This window comes from Pongo abelii, chromosome 11 (genome assembly GCF_028885655.2).
Source record: "Pongo abelii isolate AG06213 chromosome 11, NHGRI_mPonAbe1-v2.0_pri, whole genome shotgun sequence".
NCBI classification, from domain to species: Eukaryota; Metazoa; Chordata; class Mammalia; order Primates; family Hominidae; genus Pongo; species Pongo abelii.
In genome coordinates this window covers 76694677-76715731 of record NC_071996.2, presented here as the reverse complement: position 1 = coordinate 76715731, position 21055 = coordinate 76694677, and the positions used below count along the sequence as shown (strand labels likewise).

Below are 21055 nucleotides of genomic sequence, written 5' to 3'. Positions count from 1 at the left end.
TTGGAAATAAGGTTTATAAAAATGAAAATGCCTACTTGTTTTAAGGAATGTTTACTTTCAAATTCTTCGGTGATTTATTCCATATTTACTAAACTTTTAAAAGGGATTCTTTCTCCATCTCCCACTTTAGATTGAAGTGTTGAATAAACACTTATTTTTGACTTCAAAACCAATGGTCTACTTGGTTAATCTTTCTGAAAAAGACTACATTAGAAAGAAAAACAAATGGTAAGTTTTTCCTCACCAGATGTACCCAGATGCATCATCTCTGTACACACACAAACACACACCCACATATATGTACTTAACGGCAATGTTTAATTTTAATATTTTTCTCCTTATTATTAAAAAGTTTAAAATGGATGAGAAAGATGTGCTTGGTATTTACCTTCACAGATGAGTCTTCTAATTGACTTATAGTTAGAGAACTTAAGAAAAACTGAATTAAATAAGCAATATTGAATTATATATATTTACTTATCAAATGTAAGTTTATTAGACATTATTGTTTATTTCCATTGCAAAATGAGAATAAATGTAGTCACAACAATAAAACTTCTTACACTAGGAATTTCTAGCTGTGTTGATATTATAAGTGACTTTAAAATACCCACTTGGGGTTGTAGCTGGCCATGAATTTTAAAATCCAGATTGAATGCTTTAAAAAAAAAAAAAAAAAAAGGCTGTGTTTGGGGAAAGGCCAGTACCTGTTTCAAATGCTTTAAAAGTACATCGAGGTGAAAACTATGCATTCATGTATTGATTGTCATTTTTGGCATGTAACCAAAATGTACAAGATTTGTTACTATCACTGATAACTTCAGAAAATTATATGTTCATGTACCTGTGGGCATGTCCACATTTGGCATACCACTCACTTTGATTTGCCTCACTGGACTCTTATTTATACTATTGAGTCATACAAACAAATCAAAACTATCCAAAGCAAAATATCTGAATTCTCCTAAAATATATTGTCTGTTTCTCCCTGTACTTCATTAAGTACTTAGATGCACATGGTTTCAATTTTCCATTAAAAATTCTCATTTCCATATGATATCAAAGAGTGAGAAGGCTTTAAACTGAAAAATAAACATTCATAGACTGGAAGCCAAAACAATAATTAATGTCAGATGGTTAACTCCAATAAATCATTAGAATAAATTCTGTGAAATTACTGCAACTAAAAATGCCCTGTTGATATTACTATAAGACATTTTGTGTTCCTGATAGGAAGCTGAATTTAGCCTCTTTATTGGTAATGTTCTAAAAAGCATAAATTTAACATAAAGATTTCATTCAGCTGGTCAGTATCCTCCATCAGGTAATTAACTTTAAAATAATCAGTTCTGTTGCCTTTCAAATTCTTATAAATTTGATGATTAATGTGTTAAAAATTGTTACCTTTAGGAATGAATTTTAAATTTATTACTTGACCTCAGTTAATAAATCTTCTCATTGTGGTATGAATGGTAAGGTTTCCTGAGGCTCTGTGAAACAATACAGACATCAAAGTTTACATGAAAAGGGATGAGTCAGTTTCCTTGCCCAAAGGGGCTTCTCACACCTGTATTTGGATGATTACAGGTAGAACTCCCTGGCTCTAATTGTATAGTAAATACCATTTCCCAGACCCTAATGGTAGACAGACTGCTTAGGAGACGCCAGTCTGTGATTTAGCTGTCGCCAGACACCCCATGTTTTTTGTGAGACCAGTTGTGATGATGACATGGTTATAGCCAATTGAAAGTAAACTCTTGTCTAAATAGCAAATTTTAATTTATAATAATGTAGAGGTATGAATGATCCTATTTTATAAAACCAAATCTTAATAGGTTTTATGTGTAACTAATGATCTGGCTTGGGGTTGGTGTGTGTATGTCTTGGGGGGAGGGTTGGGAGGGATCCAGATCTTGTGGAAGTTAGTGTAATTGTAGCTGAAAGATCAAAGACTGGGTAACTGAGTGATGTTCCAGAAGAGAATTTACCACATAGCCATTTTCTGTACAGTTTCTGCCGCCTGCTGTTCCTATTTTCCCTCAAGCTAGCCATTGACTACCCCCTGTGCATCCCCGCTCGTAAAAAATGATTGAGGAAGTATTTGTCATGTATTTATGAGTGGGAAATATTGTGTGATAGGGAATGGCATCTACTGGAGCCAGAAAGATTGCCATTTTCCTTTCATTCAGCCACTCTGCTACAGCTTTAAATCCTCTCTGTTTATGCAACATAGCCTTTGTATTAAAGTGCAGAATAAATTTTTATTATGAAGGATATGAACACTAGGTTTTCATCATTTATAACACTGAAAGCAGATGTAAATAGTTAAAATCCATTTTAACTACTAAATCCTTTTAATTGTGTTAGCATCTTGTTTTTAGGTAATGTTTACATCTAAGCCCCATTTGCATTATTAGTTGCTTCTTTAGCAAAAGAAAAAGTTTTTGTTTTTGAAGATTAACATGTAATGTTACTATAGCAAATAAGACTGATGCAGGAAACAGTAATAAATACTTTCGTGGGTCTTTTAGATCTGGAAAACTATTTTAAACCATCAAGAAAGAGGAGACGAGAGGTTTGTGACTTTGGCCACAAGAGGAGACTAAAACTGTTGTTATTTTAGCAGGTCACCGTTTCAGAAGTATTGAACACTTTAGTTACTGAAGTTCACCCTAAATGTAAATGGTAATGTGTTATTTTTCAACCCTAGAAAAGAAGGAAGCATTTTGAAAGATAAGTCTATTGTGTTATTGAGTAGTTATATTGACCTTTTGTAAGATGCAAAAACTGGAATGGCTGCAAGCATTAGTCATTGAATTAGTCATTTCATTGATTTATGACTAAAGACCTAGCCCCTGAAGAGAAGCTGACATGGCAGCCGGGTTGATTGCAGTTGTGTTATGATCAAATGACAGTAATCAAGATGTTGTAAGTGAATCCACAAACCATTTTTTATTATTACAAATTGCTGTTTCTTGAATGAATAAAACTATATAGAAGTTTTTGTTGTTTTTGGTGAGCACAAGCATTTTTGAACACTTGAGGTTTTCATTTTCTAAACACGATCAGCTGTTACTTATAACTAAGATTATACTATACGCGGTATTTTCATTTGAGATTGCTTACTGAGTCATGGTGTCAAGCAGGTACAGGACATTAGAACTGTCAAACTACTGCTTAATTAGGGGTTTAAATTTCAATCTTTGCACCCTTGCTGCTCTGTTAGTAGAATATGCCATCCAATTATGAAATCAGTAGAACAAACTAATTTTAGATATTTTTTACACCTACCAGCCATAAATTATGTTTCATTTTTGTGATCCTACCTTTCTTGAAACTGTTAATAAAAGATAATTATATTTTATTATTTATTATACTACATATTTGTGTTTAACTGGAAAATATAACTAAACTTTTAGATACGCAGACTGTGTGTGTGTGTGTGTGTGTTTGTGTGTGTGTGTGTGTGTGTGTTATACACACATTTTCATATGCCCTGGTGGGCTTGTAGTCATTTAACATTACCTTTTGGGTAATATTATATGAGTCAATTAATCTGAGTGATGAAATTGATTCAAGATATATAGACAAATACTTGGAAAGTCTTTTAAGTTGTTTAATAATGAAGGGCAATGTGTCAAGTTCACTAAATGCATTTTAAATAGAAAAATGTTTTATTATTAATTCTTATGATACCATGATTCAGTTCCTTCCCCTTTCCCATCTTTGTGTGTTCATTAGTTTTCCACACAATTTGTATACAATAACTAAAAATAGTTTGGGGATACTACACATTATGTGCTTGGTTCGGGGGGAATCATGGAATAAATATATTTTCTTGATTTCTTGAGCTGCCTATAAAAATTACAGCTACTATATCTCAGCAAGTATATATGTAGGTGGAAGTGTGTATATTTTTGACACACAATTTTCTATTTCTGTATGTGTGCATATATATACAAACACATATATGCATATAAATATAAAAAACTATTTCTGTAGAACTATTATAGGAGGTCATCAGTTTCTGACAAGATCATTTAAGCTAGAAATATAACACAGACTTTCTGCTTTGGAAAGATTACTTTGTATTATGATAAAGCTTATTGTTAACAGTATTATTTATACTATGAATTAGGATTTCAAATAATTTTTGGTGAATGAATTTTGTGGAATTGATTATTTCTTTCTCTGATCAGAATCTTTAGAATTAAAAAGAATATGATAAAGAAAAATGATCTTTTTATTATAGGAGATGGAAGGCTGAAAGAAGTGGGGATGGGGAAAAACCGTTGCCCATTCAGGAATCTTTTTTTTTTCTTTTTTTGGTCAAATGTACTTTTGCATTTGAATATATTTTTACATGTAATAATATTTGTGAATTCTTATTTGGTTTTCATTAAATGGGTTTTGAATATTCTTTCAACAATTTCATATTCTTATCAAGAGGTAACAATGCAGTAGTGCACTTCTGGTTTCTTATGAAAGAGATAATTATATACGAAAGCACTTTTTTTGTATGAACATAATGCTACTGACCCTATGCATATTAGGAATTTCCCTTGGCCTATTTGTATTTTTTGCAATACTATTTATAGCCAACGATTTCTATTTGCCAGATGGTTCACTGAATTTAAGAAAGTGATACATTTGGGAGTGCCCGTTGTAATCTTCATTAGCACCATCTGCTGACTTACTGATTTGTGAGTGATGTAATTTATCAAATATGTCAGGACTTTCATCTTTTTCAAACTAGCTGAAGAATTTCACTCCACACAAACAGAAAAAGTTTTATAAAATTTTTTCTAGCTTCTACAGATTAAAAGATTTATAAGTACTTTTTAAAAAATAAGTGTTCCTTAGGATTCTGTCATGTGAAATTAAAATATATATTCCCTATACATGTACACACATCTATGATCTAGGAAATGAAATACAAAGTTTGGTTTATAGCTATACAGTGTTCTTCAAATTACAAATGATTCATCTACACAAAGAATTTCTTTGCTTCCCTACCCTACTCACTTTGTTGAATAATTCAAAAACAATCCTCTTAAAAATCTGCCCTAGAGATTAAGGATCTCTGAGTCATATTTTGTTACCAAAACACTGAGTTGGGATGAGCTACACTCTTACAACCGGAGTTGATATGGTTTGGATTTGTGTCCCTGCCCGAATCTCATGTTGAATTATAATCCCCAATGTTGGAGGAGGGGCCTGGTAGGGGACTATTGGACTGCAGGGGTGGATTTCCTTCTTGCTGTTCTCGTGATAATAAGTGAGTTCTCATGAGATCTGGTTGTTTAAAAGTGTGTAGCACCTATCCCTTTGCTCTCTTCCTCCTTCTCTGGCTGTGCCTGCTTCCTCTTTACCTTTGCCATGATTGGAAGTTTCCTGAGGCCTCCCCAGCCATGCCTCACAGCCTGCAGAACCATGAGCCAATTAGACCTCTTTTCTTTATAAATTACCCAGTCTCAGGTATTTCTTTATAGCAATGTGAGAATGGACTAATACAGGAGTTTAGTAGTTGGTGAAGAAGGTTGTGGAGAATTTTGAAGCTCAGAAATCTTAGGACTGTTGGGAGTGGGAAATATAGGGCAGGACCTCGGGAAGGATTTAGAATGGAGGTTCAAGATAGTTTGTAGGATTTGAATAACAGGTTTTCCTGGGATAAGGGTGGAGCAAAGGAAAGGTGAACAATGTCAGTGTTTTACAACCTAATATGTCCTGCTTGTGTGGGATAGGAGGAAGAGCATTATTTGTCTCTACCGTTCTTTCCTGTGCAGCATGTTCCCCAGACACAGCATCTACCTTTGGATTTAATGTTGTAGTTTAACTATTTGATGAGTTAAATAGACTTGAAGCCTAGCCCAAAATGTTAGGTACCATTAATAATATTGTTTCTATAAGGAAAATGAATCCTAAAAAACTGGAGAATATGGTCTATTTGTAACCTAGGGAGTAGATACTATCAAGGAGTTGGGTGTGTTAAGAAGAATACTACTTCAGAATTTGAAATACAAGTGCTATGGTCTTTATTTGCTACTATAAGTAGCTCTTTGAACTTGGCCATTTAAATTACTTAGCCTTTCATGTAGAAGATAATTCATTGAGATTGTTCATATAAAATGTGTTCTGTATAAATAATGTTTCCCAAATTTAGTTATAGCTCAAAAAGTTTTCAATAATAGAAAAAGGACTTGTTTTGGCCTTGTGAATGCATCTTTTGGATACATCACCTTGGTTTTTATTTCTGTTATTGGATTAAGGAACAAAATTTATTACATGTATAAATATAACAGTGAGACTCCCATGATATCGCTGCCATGTTCTCTACAACCCCATCCCTTCTTTCAGGTTGGGCCCTATAACTTCACCATTTGCAGCTTAGAGGATTTTATTGTCACCCTTGGCTTCCATTAGAGTAAATCATCCTTTGTTTACATTGTTACAATATGTACAGTCTTTATGTAAAATCATGTTACAGTAGCATGATTTTTTAAAGAAAATTGTTTATTCTTTTAAAAACCTTTTAAAACAGTTTCATTGTGATTTCCTATATCTCAGTCTCTCTGAGTATGAATGTATATATGTATGTGTTGGGGGTGAGGCAGTGCAAGTTAGTAAAGAATTAAAGATCATCTCTAAGGTTCCCTTCCAGGGCTAGAATTTTATGATTTTAATGAAGTGTAATGAATTCATAAAGAAAAGATGCCCATGCAAATATCTAGGTTTGCCATGGTAACTTTTCCTAATTGCGTACAGAGCATTCCTGAGGCTGCAGCCCAATTTAAGAGCAACTTTTCTGGACTGGGTTACAGATAAGACCTGATCTTTTTTCCTACTCTCATTCCCTCTTCCATACCTCAGGCCCTTGAAAATAAGCCTTTTCTGCATCTCACCATGTTTCTTCCCATCTTTCGTTGTAGTGGGCAGCTGTTGCTTTGGCTAGAATAAGAACGAAGTGAATTGGCATATCTATATTTGAGATCAGTAACATTACTTAAACTATTACATTCCTTTATTCTAAATTGACCTAGAAAGCATTTCCCATCAAAAACATTAGAATGTGAGACTCACCCTCAAAAGCCTATTTAGTTCACAATGTAGTAGAAATAGAACAATTTGAGAAATATTTTTGTATCTGTGACCATTTTTACCACCAGTTTTAAAATTCTGCTTTTTAAAAATGTGTTTTAAAATAACCGACTTATGAACTTTGCATATACTCCTATTTATATAAGGCTGGGACTGCACATTGCTGTGCAATCTGTCTTTTTAATGCTTTACATCAAGAAAAGCAAAACTTGATAAAAAACTGTCATTATAAATGCAAATTTCAAATTTATGTTCCTTTTGAAGACTGTGAGCTCATTGAGGAGGTGGGTACTGTTTTCTTTTTCCTTTTTAAGCAAATATTTATTAACAATTATTAAGCCCTTCTTTGTGTCATGTATTATCTTAGGTGGTGAACAGAAAAAGCCCTTTCTCCTGGAGGACTTACAGTCTCATGGAGTAATAGACATCCAACAAACAGACATTTAATATAATGCAGAGAATGATTAGGACCGTGAATAAAAACAAAGCAGAGTAAGAGGAAACTGTCTTAGTTAGGGTGGCTGAGGAAGACCTTATGAAATAAGGATACATGCCATGAGAGAATCCACGGAAAGCTCAGTCCAGGGAGAGGAAACTGCAAGTACAAAGGCTCTGAGGTAGCTAGATGCAATAAAACAGAATACGAGTTATAGGAATAGAAGTTGGAGAAGGAAACAGGAGTCAGTTGATGTAGAGCGTAATGGGCTATCAAAAAGGAATAAAATGTGAAGACAACCACTTGAAAAGAACTTACATGTTTTTATTTAAGTACATTCCATTGAAACATTTTAAACATGTTCTAAATGTGTTCTAAAATTTTATTTGGGTTTGAAGAATAACCATCATGTACTTTCTAGTTTGCTTTCATTGATTTCTTATAGTCCAGAAATATTTTTGATTGCTAAGTGTTTTAAACAGCCTTTAAAGTAATAATTGCAATTTATTTCAAATTTCATCTTTCCTTTTCCTTGCTTGTCTAGTGACTTGTTGATTCATGCTGCCAATTATGAAGCACTTTTTAAAAGCCCCTCGATGTATGACTTCAAAGAAATAGATTGAACTTTATTAAGAAATAACAGCAGCCAACATTTGTCTAGAGCCTTACAGTGTTTCAGCTTTTTTATTTCATTTGATCCTCAAATTCCGAGATGGCCCTCATTACACTATTACATTGGCCTTGAATTGAATGTTTACTAAAATGAAGCATTTTTTTCCTTTTCTTTTTTTTTCAGAGACAGGGTCTCACTCTCTTGCCCAGGCTGGAGTGCAGTGGTGCAATTACAGCTCATTGCAGTCTGGACCTCCCTGACGGGCACAGGCCACCACACCTGGCTAATTTTTGTATTTTTTGTAAGAGTCAGGGTTTCCCATGTTGCCCAGGCTGGTCTAGAACTCCTTGGCTCAAGCGATCCACTTGCCTTGGCCTCTCAAAGTGCTGAGATTACAGGTGTGAACCACTATACCTGGCCAAAATGAAGCATTTGCATCATTAGAATAAGAGTTCTGCATATTAGTTTAGGAATGCGTTACTCCAACAGAGAGAGAAATAAGCTTTGTCTTTCCATTAGCAAAGATTTAGCAGTGCCTTTTCAGTACTTTAAATATTTGTCATTGAAATCAAGGGGTAGTCATCAGTATTCCTGGGTGATAATCAGCATTTTCCTTAGAGATTCTTTTAAAAGAATGTATTATGGGCTGTGGAAAATGTTGTTGGATTTAATCCATTTTGAAATTTAAAAGGAAAAGATCAAATAGTATCTGTTCATTGGTAGTCATTTTTAGCCTTTTTAAATGAAATTTTAAAAGATTTTCCCCAGGAACATATATGGATGTCCAACATGAAGGTCACTAGCAGTTTTCAAATATGACTTTTAAGTTTTGTCATTTTTCTTTTGTATGTCCTGCTTCCCGCCTTCCTCCATTTAATATAATTGATTTAGCTTTTTTTTTTTTTGAGGCGGAGTCTCGCTCTGTCGCCCAGGCTGGAGTGCAGTGGCGCGATCTCCGCTCACTGCAAGCTCCGCCTCCCGGGTTCACGCCATTCTCCTGTCTCAGCCTTCTGAGTAGCTGGGACTACAGGCGCCCGCCACCAGGCCGGCTAATTTTTTTTTTTTTGTATTTTTAGTAGAGGCGGGGTTTCACCGTGTTAGCCAGGATGGTCTTGATCTCCTGACATCGTGATCCGCCCGTCTCGGCCGCCCAAAGTGGTGGTATTACAGGCATGAGCCACCGCGCCTGGCCGATTTAGCTTTTCTTATACCAAACTAAAAGACATACATAGCAAACCATTATTTATTGTTGAGTTCCTGCTATGTGATGGGCATTCTGAGCTTGGAAATTGCTGAGATGTATATTATACCTATCAAGCAGGTATTATCATGCCCATTTTACAGATAGGGCAGGCGGTTGGAAAGATTATAAAACATGCCCAAGTTCTTGGAGCAGGTAAGTGGTAGAAATAGATCCATTTGACCTGAATGCGACTGTTCCACACAGGATGACTGACAGCTAAGTGACAGTACAAGATATGTTTGTGAATCTCCAGAAATCTTTGAAAATATCACGTCAGCAACTTTCGCATTTTGCTTTATCTCAGAAAGTTTAATCTCCATCCAATTGTTTAGTTAATAAACTAAATTAGGATTTTAGTTAAAAAGAACAATTCTCAAGACAACATTTGTGGGGTTTTTTTTAGGATAATAAGCATTTGCTGCTGCTGTTTTTGCCTTGTCTCGTAATTTTATTAACTAATAACATTGTTAAGAGGCAACAGCAATGTATTTTAGTACCCACCTTAGCTTGCATTTTTAAGCAATATCATGTATAAAAATTTTGGTGGAGAAAATACAATGGCTCTTATTGAAACCGAGATTAAAAATTATGTGAAATTGCCAAGTCTAAAATAGTGGTACAGAATAAACCCCCCAAAAACATACCTGTAACCACAGATTGGTTTTTATATATTGATATGATAAACAGGATTTAACTTTTTCTGTTATAGCAAACTATAATTTGTTAAAAATAATTCGACTGGGCACAGTGGCTTAAGCCTGTAATCCCAGCACTTTGGGAGGTTGAGAAGGGTGGATCACCTGAGGTCAGGAGTTCGAGACCAACCTGACCAACGTAGTGAAACCCCATCTCTACTTAAAAAATACAAAAAATTAGCTGGGCTTGGTGGCGGGCACCTGTAATCCCAGCTACTCGGGAGACTGAGGCAGGAGAATTGCTTGAGCCTGGGAGACAGAGGTTGCAGTGAGTCAAGATCATGCCATTGCACTCCAGCCTGGGCAACAAGAGTGAATCTCCATCTCAAAAATAGTAATAATAATAATTCTTCAGTGATGGGGTGAGGGAGTTGATGTTAAATAAATAGGGAAATGAGAGAATATCACATGTGTTAGTTTGTTTTCTGCTGCTATAACAGATACCACAGACTAGGTAATTTATAAAGAAGAGAAATTTATTTGGTTCATGGTTCTGGAGCCCAGGAAGCCTGAGAGTATGTCACTGGCATCTTCTGAGGGTCATCCCATGGCAGAAGAGCAGAAGGCAGAAACAAGTGGGAGACAGAGGGCAAAGTGGGTCAAACTCATTCTCTTTATCAGGAGTCCACTCCTGAAATAACTAACCTACTCCCATGATTACAGCATTAATTGCTTAATAAGGGGTGAGCCCTCATGACCTAGCCACCTCTTAAAGGTCCCACTTCCCAATCTCATTGCACTGGGGGCTTAAGATTCCTAACACATGAACCTTGGGGGGCACATTCAAACCACAGCACTATGAGGTAGAGCAATGGCAGATAATTTGTATGCCTAATGTTGTATTTGTAGTAGTCGTCATTCAGTCAACACTTCATACTTGACCTTATGCCAGTTATATTTAAGATTCCCAACAAGCTTGTAAAGTAGGTGCCATTACTACCCACATTTTAAGGAAATGAAAAGCAAGTATGGAGAGATTAAGGAACTTGACCAAAGTTACATAACCAGTCAGTGGTGCCGACATTCAATTGTAAGCAGTTCATCTACAGAGCTCATGTTCCTCACTAACTGCTAAGCCATAGTATCTCAGCATTGGGGCATTGGTGATGCTGGAAAGGTAGACAAGGCCTGTGAAATATGTCATATACCAGTCACATTTCCTATTACTATGAATTTCATTTAGGTAAGGTTTTGTTGTTAGACAGTTCATGCACTATAAAATTTGAGACTAAAAATTCATTATAACCTAATTAGAAAATGCCAACTGAGAGTGGTATTTTTTTAAAAATTGCACCTAAAATTGTATCTTTAATTTTATGGACTTATCTTTAAAAACTATTTTCCAATTTAATAGCCATTGTAGGGACAGTACATAAAACAGTTTATATATTTTTATATTGAAAATACATATTATTGCTACTTTTCTCAAGAAAACTACTTTCTTCAACCACTTGTTTTATTTGTGTGTTTGTTTTTAACCATGTACTGATTTATTCTGTTTCCTTGCATTTTCACTAACTTGGATTTGTTTTTGAGAACTACTTTGGGAGTAGGGAAGTGTGTGAGACTGTGTGTGTTTGTACATATCTCCTTTATTAGCTGGAATACAAATGGATGATTTGTATAATGTTCTGGTTTAGTACTATATTAGTGCATAGCAATATAATGAACATTGTATATGTATATGTATATGTATATGTATATGTATATGTATATGTATATGTTTATGTATATGTACATATACATCCAGGTCGGGCAAAACTAATGACTACCATTTGTTGAGCATCTATTATATGCTGCACTTTGGGGTGTTTACATATGTTCTATCATTTCGTTTAATCCCCATAACAACCTTGGAAGGCAAATTTCTATCCATTTACTAATGAGAACCTAAGGCTCAGAGAAGTGAAGTAAGAAACCTAGTTAAATATTTTGGAAACTTCTTTTAGCTCAAATTCATGAGAGAAAGTATAAAACATTTTATGCATTTATAGCATGGTTTTCATGCAACAAAAGTAGACAAGGAGTTTTTTATGTTGTTTGTATCCTAGTGAAAATTACACAGAAACTTTTACCTATCGGAGAGCAAACATAATTGCAATATTTTGTATAAGCGTGACTCAAGATTGTTTGGTTGGTTGCCTTATAGCCCTTGGTTTCCTCACCTGTCAGAGGGAGTAATGATTTTCTTATAGAATTATGAGAATTAAATAAAATATGTTACATATATTAAATGAAATTATCCTGTGGCAGAAATTATTCTGTGTCAGATCCGTTTGACTTGAAATATAATTTACTTAATTCTCATAATTCTAAGAGAAAAGCATATGTATGTGTATGAACTTAGATAGATTGACAGTTAATTGGCTAGTTCCTGGCAGTTGTAATTACATAATAAACTCTCTAACTTGAGTCCTGCTTATATAAAACGTTGCAATTAGGCCAAGTGCAGTGGGTCACTCCTGTAATCTTAGTGCTTTGGGAGACCAAGGCAAGAGGATCATTTGAGGCCAGGATTTCGAGACCAGCCTAAGCAATATAGGTACATCCTATGTCTACAAAAAATAAAAACATTAGCCAGGCACAGTGGCATGCGCCTATAGTCCCAGCTACTCGGGGCTGAGGCGGGAAGATCACTTGAGCCCGGGAATTCAAGACCAGCCTGAGCAATATAGTGGGACCCTGCCTCTACAGAAATTAAAAAGAAATTAGCCTCTTGTGATGGCCTGCACCTGTAGTCCCAGCTATGTGGGAGGCTGAGGTAGAAGGATTGCCTGAGCCCAGGAATTCGAGGCTGCAGTAAGCTTTGATTGTGCCAGTGTACTCCAGCCTGGGTGACAGAGTGACACCCTGTCTCAAAAAAAAATTGGCCGGGCACGGTGTCTCACATCTGTAATACTAGCATTTTGGGAGGCCGAGGCGGGTACATCACTTGAGACCAGGAATTCAAGACCAGCCTGGGCAACATGTTGAAAACTCGTCTCTACTAAAAATACAAAAAAAAAAAAAAAAAATCCAAGCTTGGTGGCGCATGCTTGTAATCCCAGCTACTTGGGAAGCTGAAACATAAGAGAATCATTTGAACTCGGGAGGTGGAGGTTGCAGTGAGGGGAGATTGAACCCAAAGGGCAGAGATTGCAGTGAGCCAAGATCATGCCGCACCACTGCACTCCAGACTGGGCGACAGAACAAGACTTTATCTCAAAAAAAAAAAAAAAAAAATCCTTAGCAAACTAACACAGGGATAGAAAACTGAATACCAGATGTTCTCACTTATAAGTGGGGGCTAAATGATGAGAACTTATGAACACAAAGAAGGAAACAATAGACACTGGAGTCTACTTGAGGGAAGAGGGTGGGAAGAGAGAGAGGAGCAGAAAGGATAACTATTGGTTACTGAGCTTAATACCTGGGTGATAGGTACAAAAAAACCCTGTGACGTGTTTATGTAACAAACCTTCACATGTACCCCCAAACCTAAAATAAAAATTTTGTTAACTGTCATCATATTTTAGGACTGGAAGAGAAAAATGGGTGATAATGCTTTTATTATTTAAAAGTGTTTTTTTTCCTGAGTCTTATTTTGAAAAATTATACAGAATAGTTTGCATGGCATATTCCTTGCATCGTAGAACTTGCTCTGCTTCAGGCCAAATTGAAATAGAGACAGAAAAGAAAGAGACCAAGAAAGAGGATATGGAGACTATCAACCATTTGTTTCCTTTCCTGTATTCAAAGACAAACATCTTAGTTGTCTGGATCTCTTGAAATTAGTACTTGTAAAACCTTTTAAATGTTACTAGAATACATTGTTAAAGCCATATCTGGTTGAAATTTTCTGATTAAGCACAATTAAATAATTGTTTCAGCAATTACACAGTTCATGATTATGGTGTGTGATGGGACATAATTTTTTTTTAAATCTGTTATTGAGTAAAATATGTATTGATGGCCAAGTATAAGTTTTAGTACAACTTGCTATATCTTGGACATTTTGCATATATAGCTTAAAGGCCAGTGGAGTAGATTGGGAAGTTCTGTCAGCTTCATAATTTTGGAAAACAGAAAAAAAGAAAAAACAATGCTGATTAAACATTCTTAGCCATAAGAAGATATGTGAGTGTGGCTTAGCTAATAATACCTACTTTCTTACTATGTATCACTTAATAGACTTTTTTTGCTATGAAATATTTAATAGTTACGCATTTGCTATTTTATAGTTATTTCACTGCCCTATTAACATCAAGGGTTACTGATTGTTGTATTAGTAGTTCCTGACAAATAGAAATTATTTGATATTCTAAGCCATTTCTGACAGAAGATATAAAGTTTTGACAAACACGTATGGCACAGCAAGTGTCCAATTCTAAAGAGCAAAATAAATGCAAACCACCATTATGGTGAACACAAACAGCCTGAAAGCAAGTTATCAGTAAGCAAATAATTGTTGAACTGTTATGAATGGAATAGGATGTTGAAATAGGGCATGATTGGCTGATGTTACATATGTCCTTGATTACCTTCCTTGTGCTTTTATCCTAATAAGTGACATTCTTTGTATTCCCTTGGATGGCTAGACAGTCTGACACTGAAGAAGAATAAATATTGCATGTGGTACACATTAAGCTGTCATCCAAGACAGCATTTATAAAAAGTAACTGGAGAAATTCATAAGAAATTCTGCACTGCTCCAGTTTCCTGGCTCCAGTCATAATTGTCAAAGTTCTTGACACATTCAGGTCTTCAGAAATGATTTAGGTTTACAGTGGTTTGGTGTATGAATAATTATTATGGATTTGAGCTCTCATATTGCCTTTGGATGTTAATGTTAGTTACCAAAATGTTATATTTTATGATAATTTTTATTTTAAGAAATGTCTCTATATTGATAATTGTGACATATCTACTATCTTACAGACTTTCATCAAAGGCTTTTAGACAATTCATGTAATTGAAAGGAAGAACAGGAGTTTTTAAATGCTTACATTATCTTTAATCTGTCGGAAAATATTGCTTGCTTGTGTTTAGTGCTAGCAAACGATTTTGAAAATAAGTATTTTTATTTTTCTTCCCTAGCAACATTGGAAAGCCTTCAAACAGTCTAAATGAATACCATTTTAAAACTATTTCCAAAAAAACCAAATCACTGATGTTTCATTTTAAAATATTGTACGCTTTTATTCACATACTTTTGTTATTTTAACATAGTTCTTTGAGGCAAGGCAGTATTTTATTTGTTGCAGTCACTATTTTCTCGTAAAATTTCCTTTCAAAGGATGATAGGTAGAAATTTTGAAAAGAGATAATATTGTACTACAATAAGCATACCTAAATAAAGAGGTAAATTATGAATGTAAATTTAGAGAGCATATTTTAAGCCCCTCTATCTTTCTTTAAAACACCTCCCTTTTTTATCCTGTCTATATGGTGTATAATATCTGAAGGATGCCCCGTCCAAATTATTTTTATATTTTTGTAATCTGACACAATTATCCTAAACCATTTGAAATTAAGCAATTCATATTCTCATTCTATAATCTAATCAAGAATATAGTATATTCTATCAGCTGATGACTTCCAAAATGTGATTAAGTATCAGAATGATTTAGGATCCAATACAAATATGAAAATAATGAAGTTCCAAATTCTCAGCCCCTGTTTTAGGGGAATGAGAGGTCAGGCAGGGTTTCTGTGACAACTGTATTTTATGTTGGTTTTAAAATTTATACTATTAATTTGGGGAAATGTTTTTAGGATACTGTCTTTGCTTTGAAATCTAAACCATCCATTTAGATTGAAGAAACTTTTCTCCAAGTATAACACTACTCGAATGTTACCTATAGCTTTTAACTCTCTGGGCCACTACAGAGCACAAAATATTTGCCCAACTGGTAAATTGAACTGTAAGTCCCACTGTGGGAAATTGCTTTGCTGTGCTCCAAACAGCAGTTATCTTAGTAATTGTACCTGAATTCTTTGTGGCTAATAGAGCGTGGACGTCCATTTTACAAACAGAAAATTATTTCTCTTAAATACTTTTAATTATAAAGTACCCAAATAAAATGTGAGTCAGTAGACAAGAGTGAGACATTAAACCACATCATTTTTAATTGTTAATGCAGAAAAGTGAAATCCTTTTTTCCTTTTAGTGTAAAACTGTACATAACCAACATTTCACATTCTAAACTGGAGCTCCCAACAAGGAGCTTATCAGAGCAAATTGTCTAGTCCATCCCCTTCCTCACTCAAAACCTAATGACCCTTTATCATCATGGTTTAGATTGCTGGACACAGATGTGAGAAAATACAAGTAATCTACAGGTAACTACAGTAGCTGCACTGATGTTCTCAGAGAACTGACTGCTGGGAAGATAAAGAGCCTCCCACAGAGTCTGTGACTTTCCAGCAGCAAAGCACATCATGAGCTGATACATGAAGTTTTATTTGCTGAAGATTCACAATAAGATGCATTAGAACATTCAGCAGGGACTCTTTTTAGATGAGCACAGAAATTCTGGTGGGTGATTAGTTGATGCACCAGTGCATAGCATCACACTAAAATAAGAATAGTTCAACAATAATTCTGTCTATGGACACCAAAGATTATGGCCACAATGCAGCATTATTATTGACTTCTTTTCTTGATATTTATGTAATCTACTAGACTCTAATCACTTTCTCTTCACAAATGGCTGAACTTCTTGCTGAAAACAGTTTGGTTATGATTTTTAATATGAAAGCAGAACAGCAATTTCTCAAATTTTAATACTAAATTGCATTTCAAAAGACTTGTTTGTAGCCAGGTGCTCTGCTTTTGTTAGCTGCTTAGATTGTGATCAGTGAGGTAAACTCATTTATCTATTTGCATGCAATTGAGTAATTTACCATGAAAAGAATGATCGGGTTTTGGATAAAGGTACTACACCTGTAGCTTAAGTTTTATAATTGTTGGTTTGACTATTATTTGCAATGATCATAGTTTCATACTGCTTTAGAAAATGACAAATACAAAATATATTTACTTATTTATATATGGGATGTTCTGTTTTTAGTTAATGAATTTGGTTTAAGTTTACCAGATTGGGATGAATCAGTATGAATTAGATTGTCTGAACTTCAGGTGTGTATTTCTTTTTAAAAACAATTTGCTTGTCATATTTTTAAAAAGCAAATTAATTTTGTTTCTGTAAAACACTATAACTACTAGATTAGGAATAGTGATATTACTTTCATATGTCCTCAAATGATTTTTAGAAATTACCATTTTAATAGCTGAAAGATAAAGATAATTTTCAACAAGTATTGGCTAAGCAGTTGACAGCCAACAAAAAGAGATACCGAGATATTTGATTCATTCTTGTATAGTTGTGTGTGTATGTACCTAGTTTAATTGTTGCCGTTTATGGAAAATATTGAAATGCTCAGAAAGTTAGAGAAGATACTGGTTAAGTCTTTTTGGCTAGGTTCGTACTCATTTTTGCTTCAAGAATATTATAACGTACTTTTAAAAACAGTCCTTTGCAATTGGAGCACCAAAATTATATCAAATACACCTGCAATCTTAAAGAATTAATTTAATATTAAGCTTCTAGTATAGAATAACCAGTGAGAAAAGTAAAATTATCAGCAAACAGATTATCTATAAGTACTGCTGTTCATTAGAATCCTTATTATTCTTCTGATAGCAGTTAGGGTCACTCTTTTTGGAGATTTTCTGTCAGTGAAGATTTTCAGTTTACCCTGACATATTTGAAATATTTGTAGTTGTATGGCATAGATTAATCTAGAAAACAGAACATTGAAGAATTGTTTGAGGTGGTGTTATACATTAATTCTGTTTTTAGTTTGCTATAAGATCTAAAGAAAAAACTATATTTGTTTTCATTTAGCAGCAAATAGGAAACACAGAACTCAAAATTCTACAAAGTACATTTTCTTGCCATCTTCGTATTTAAAAGGAAAGAAACCAGAGGATCATGTGCAGTATAAGATTGTTTTGCATTTCTGTTTTTACATCACCAGATTAAGTATAATGAAACCCATCTGCAAATTGTAGGAACTACTCATTGATTTTTCTCAAGGACTGTAGTGTAGTTTTTCCCTTCTTTTTCTTCTACCTTTTTTTTTCTATTTCAACAAGATATACATAAAATTAAAAACCTTGTCTGTTATAAAGTTTTGTTTGAGCTTTTTAAACTGAGTGATTAGCAGAAATAATGACCCTGTCAGCCTTAATCACATTAAAATGTGGTTAACATCATTTAATTTTTTCCACTTAATATGCAAAAATTTCCAGTAGATTTGCAGTGAAGGCCATTGAAATTCCATTAGAACAAGAATAAAAATTTCAGGCATCATTTATTCAGAGAAGGAATAAAGGTCTCGATTGAGAACTGCTGAATCTTTCTATTAGAGACACTATGAATCATTACATTGAATTGTACCTATGTTTCAATAGACCTGTGTGTCTGGCTTTTCAAGTGGTTGAAAATCATGTGTTTTTATCATTTTTCATCAGGAGAAATAAACCAGAATTGCATAATTATTTTATAAATATTTAAAAGACTACTGAACAGTTTTTGTGCTGCTTCAAACTGCTTAAATTTTAAGTAGAAAGTTGGTTGTACTCTAGAAATAGGTTAATGAAAGATTTATTTTAAAACATGGAAAAAACTGCATAACCATCCCACAAAATGGACAGATTGTATTTTAAGTAGTTATGCTGGTATATGCCAAGAAAGAAATTAAGAACCAAGTGACGCTAGCTCTTTCCCAAAGTTCATAGCTTATCGTTTGTCAAGCTTCAACTGCTATGTTATGCTGCATTAGCTATGTATGAATTACAACCAAAGAATATTCTACTCTTTCTAGTATTTATTCTTTTATGATCATTTTGATATTTAATTGTTGTAGTGTGTTCTTAGAATTAAAAATTAGGAAAAGCTTAATGTTATTTTAAGCAGTGCCTACCATTTATACTTTCTTTGGCATGTGCACATTTGCCAGCATCCTGAAAACTTACATTGTGTGGAATACTTTTCCCCCATTTTAAAAAAGACAAAAGTGTTACTGTATATACCTGATAAGCAGAAATGGCTCTCTGGAACCATTCTTATCCTTCGGGTAATTAAGTAATTATATAGTGTTGTGTTTTTTTTTTTTAATTTGTATTTTGTTCCTGAACCATTTGGACCCATTATATGATTACACTGTGTGTACTTTGTGGTAAATATACCAATGGAAAATTCATCAGGGAAAGTAGTCTCTGCATATGTTCTTCACAATGTATAAATTTCTCCATCCTCCTGTTTCTATGTCTACGGAAATCTCAGAGTATTTAATGGTCTGCTTTACCCATACCACTTCCCCCCACCATGGTTGACTCTGTGCTTCCACAGAAACACCTTGTGTGACTGCCTTGTCTAGAATAACCCCCCCAGACTCCCTTTTGTTCTCTATCATAGCATCATGTTTATTTCCTTCAGAGCACTTATCACAGGCTGTATCATCTTGGTTACTTGTCTCTTGTTTTTGTTTTGTTTGTTTTTTGTCTTGTAAGAATTTAAATTCCATGAGAATAAGGACCATGCATATTTTGTTCATTTTGTATTTCCAATGCTTGGCACTGGACTCAGTAAATATTGTTGATTGATCAAATAGCTGGCTGGATGAAATCCATTGAATGTATCCCTTTTGTTCAACACTGACTTTTAGTCTTCATTAATAAACTATTTGGATGATTTGAAGTCAATCTATTCTGGTTAGATACATCTACAGTTTAGAGCACAGGTGGATAGGCTGTGTATGCCAGGGTTAGCACATACTGTCTATAATAGATAGGATATTTTTGTCTGGGACCACACAGTCTCTGTTCTAGCTACTCAACTTTGTCATTGTAATGCAAAAGCAGCCATAGACAATAGTGTAAACAGATGGGCATGTCGTTGTTCGAACAGAATTTTATTTATGGACACTGAAATTTGAGTTTTATGTAATTTCACTGTCACAAAATATTTTTCTTTTTTTTTTAAGTCATTTAAAAACATACAAGCCATTCACTGCACAAAAATGTGTGCAGTGGTTTGCTTAACCCCCAGTTATGCTATTAGCCAAATACACATGATACGCATGTACACATGATTATATATCTCCATTCATCTGAAGTAGTTCATCTCTCTCTCCTGCATCATCAGTTCTTCCTCCTTCAGTGGATGTTCCCCAGTAGCATATAAGCATGATGTTATTTCTCCAGTCTTAGAACAACAGCATATTTTGACCCTGCTTGCCTTTCACACTACTGCTCATTTCTCTCCTTCCTCCTTGAAAGTGGCATATTACTCATTGTCGCTCGGGCCTCCATAAAAAGCTCAGCAGTCTTCTGTGTACAAATGAAGGAAAAAATATCATTTGAAAAATATAGCTCTCAATTCACAATTTGAGTTTTTGAAAATAAACAGGCAACTTGATACAATAGGAAGATCAGGAACTTTGAAGTTAGATGGGCTTGAATCCTGCATTTACCACTGTAGACAAATGATACCAATCTCAAATCATTAAGTAGTAAATGAAATTGCATATGTAAAATGCCTGTCAGTTTCTCCTTTCCCTTTCAAAAACATGTGGCTGTGTAGCAGTATATGTTTTATTATTACTCTGCAGATTTCCCTTATTCGAAGGAAAGCTAGTCTGGAAAGTAGATCATGATTAATGTTCTTCCTCAAAACAATATGACCTTCATTTTGGGGGTGGGGGTCTTGAATGGAGAAAGAGCACTTTCATTCTGTGTGCTTTTCTCTTTCTGTCTCTTTCTCTCTCAGAATAAACCAAACTTAGAAACTTCATGACACCCTCTTCTGCTTGGCTTTTGGGTGACAGGCTTATTAGCCTTTCATTTCTAATCTCTTCTCTACTGAGTTTTCTCTGTCGGCCATGACTCTTCCCTAGGGATTAGTAATTGTGGAATTCTGTTA

At 34.6% G+C, this 21055-nt stretch overlaps 1 protein-coding gene across 2 annotated transcripts in view; it reads left to right on the top strand.

The window, feature by feature from the left end:
- OLA1 (Obg like ATPase 1) overlaps positions 1 to 21055 on the top strand; it is a 174245-nt gene that overhangs the window by 126553 nt on the left and 26637 nt on the right. For both annotated transcript variants that reach the window (XM_009237838.3, NM_001134033.1), the window contains 1 exon segment: positions 131 to 228. In XM_009237838.3, coding sequence (XP_009236113.2) covers positions 131 to 228 — 98 coding nt within the window.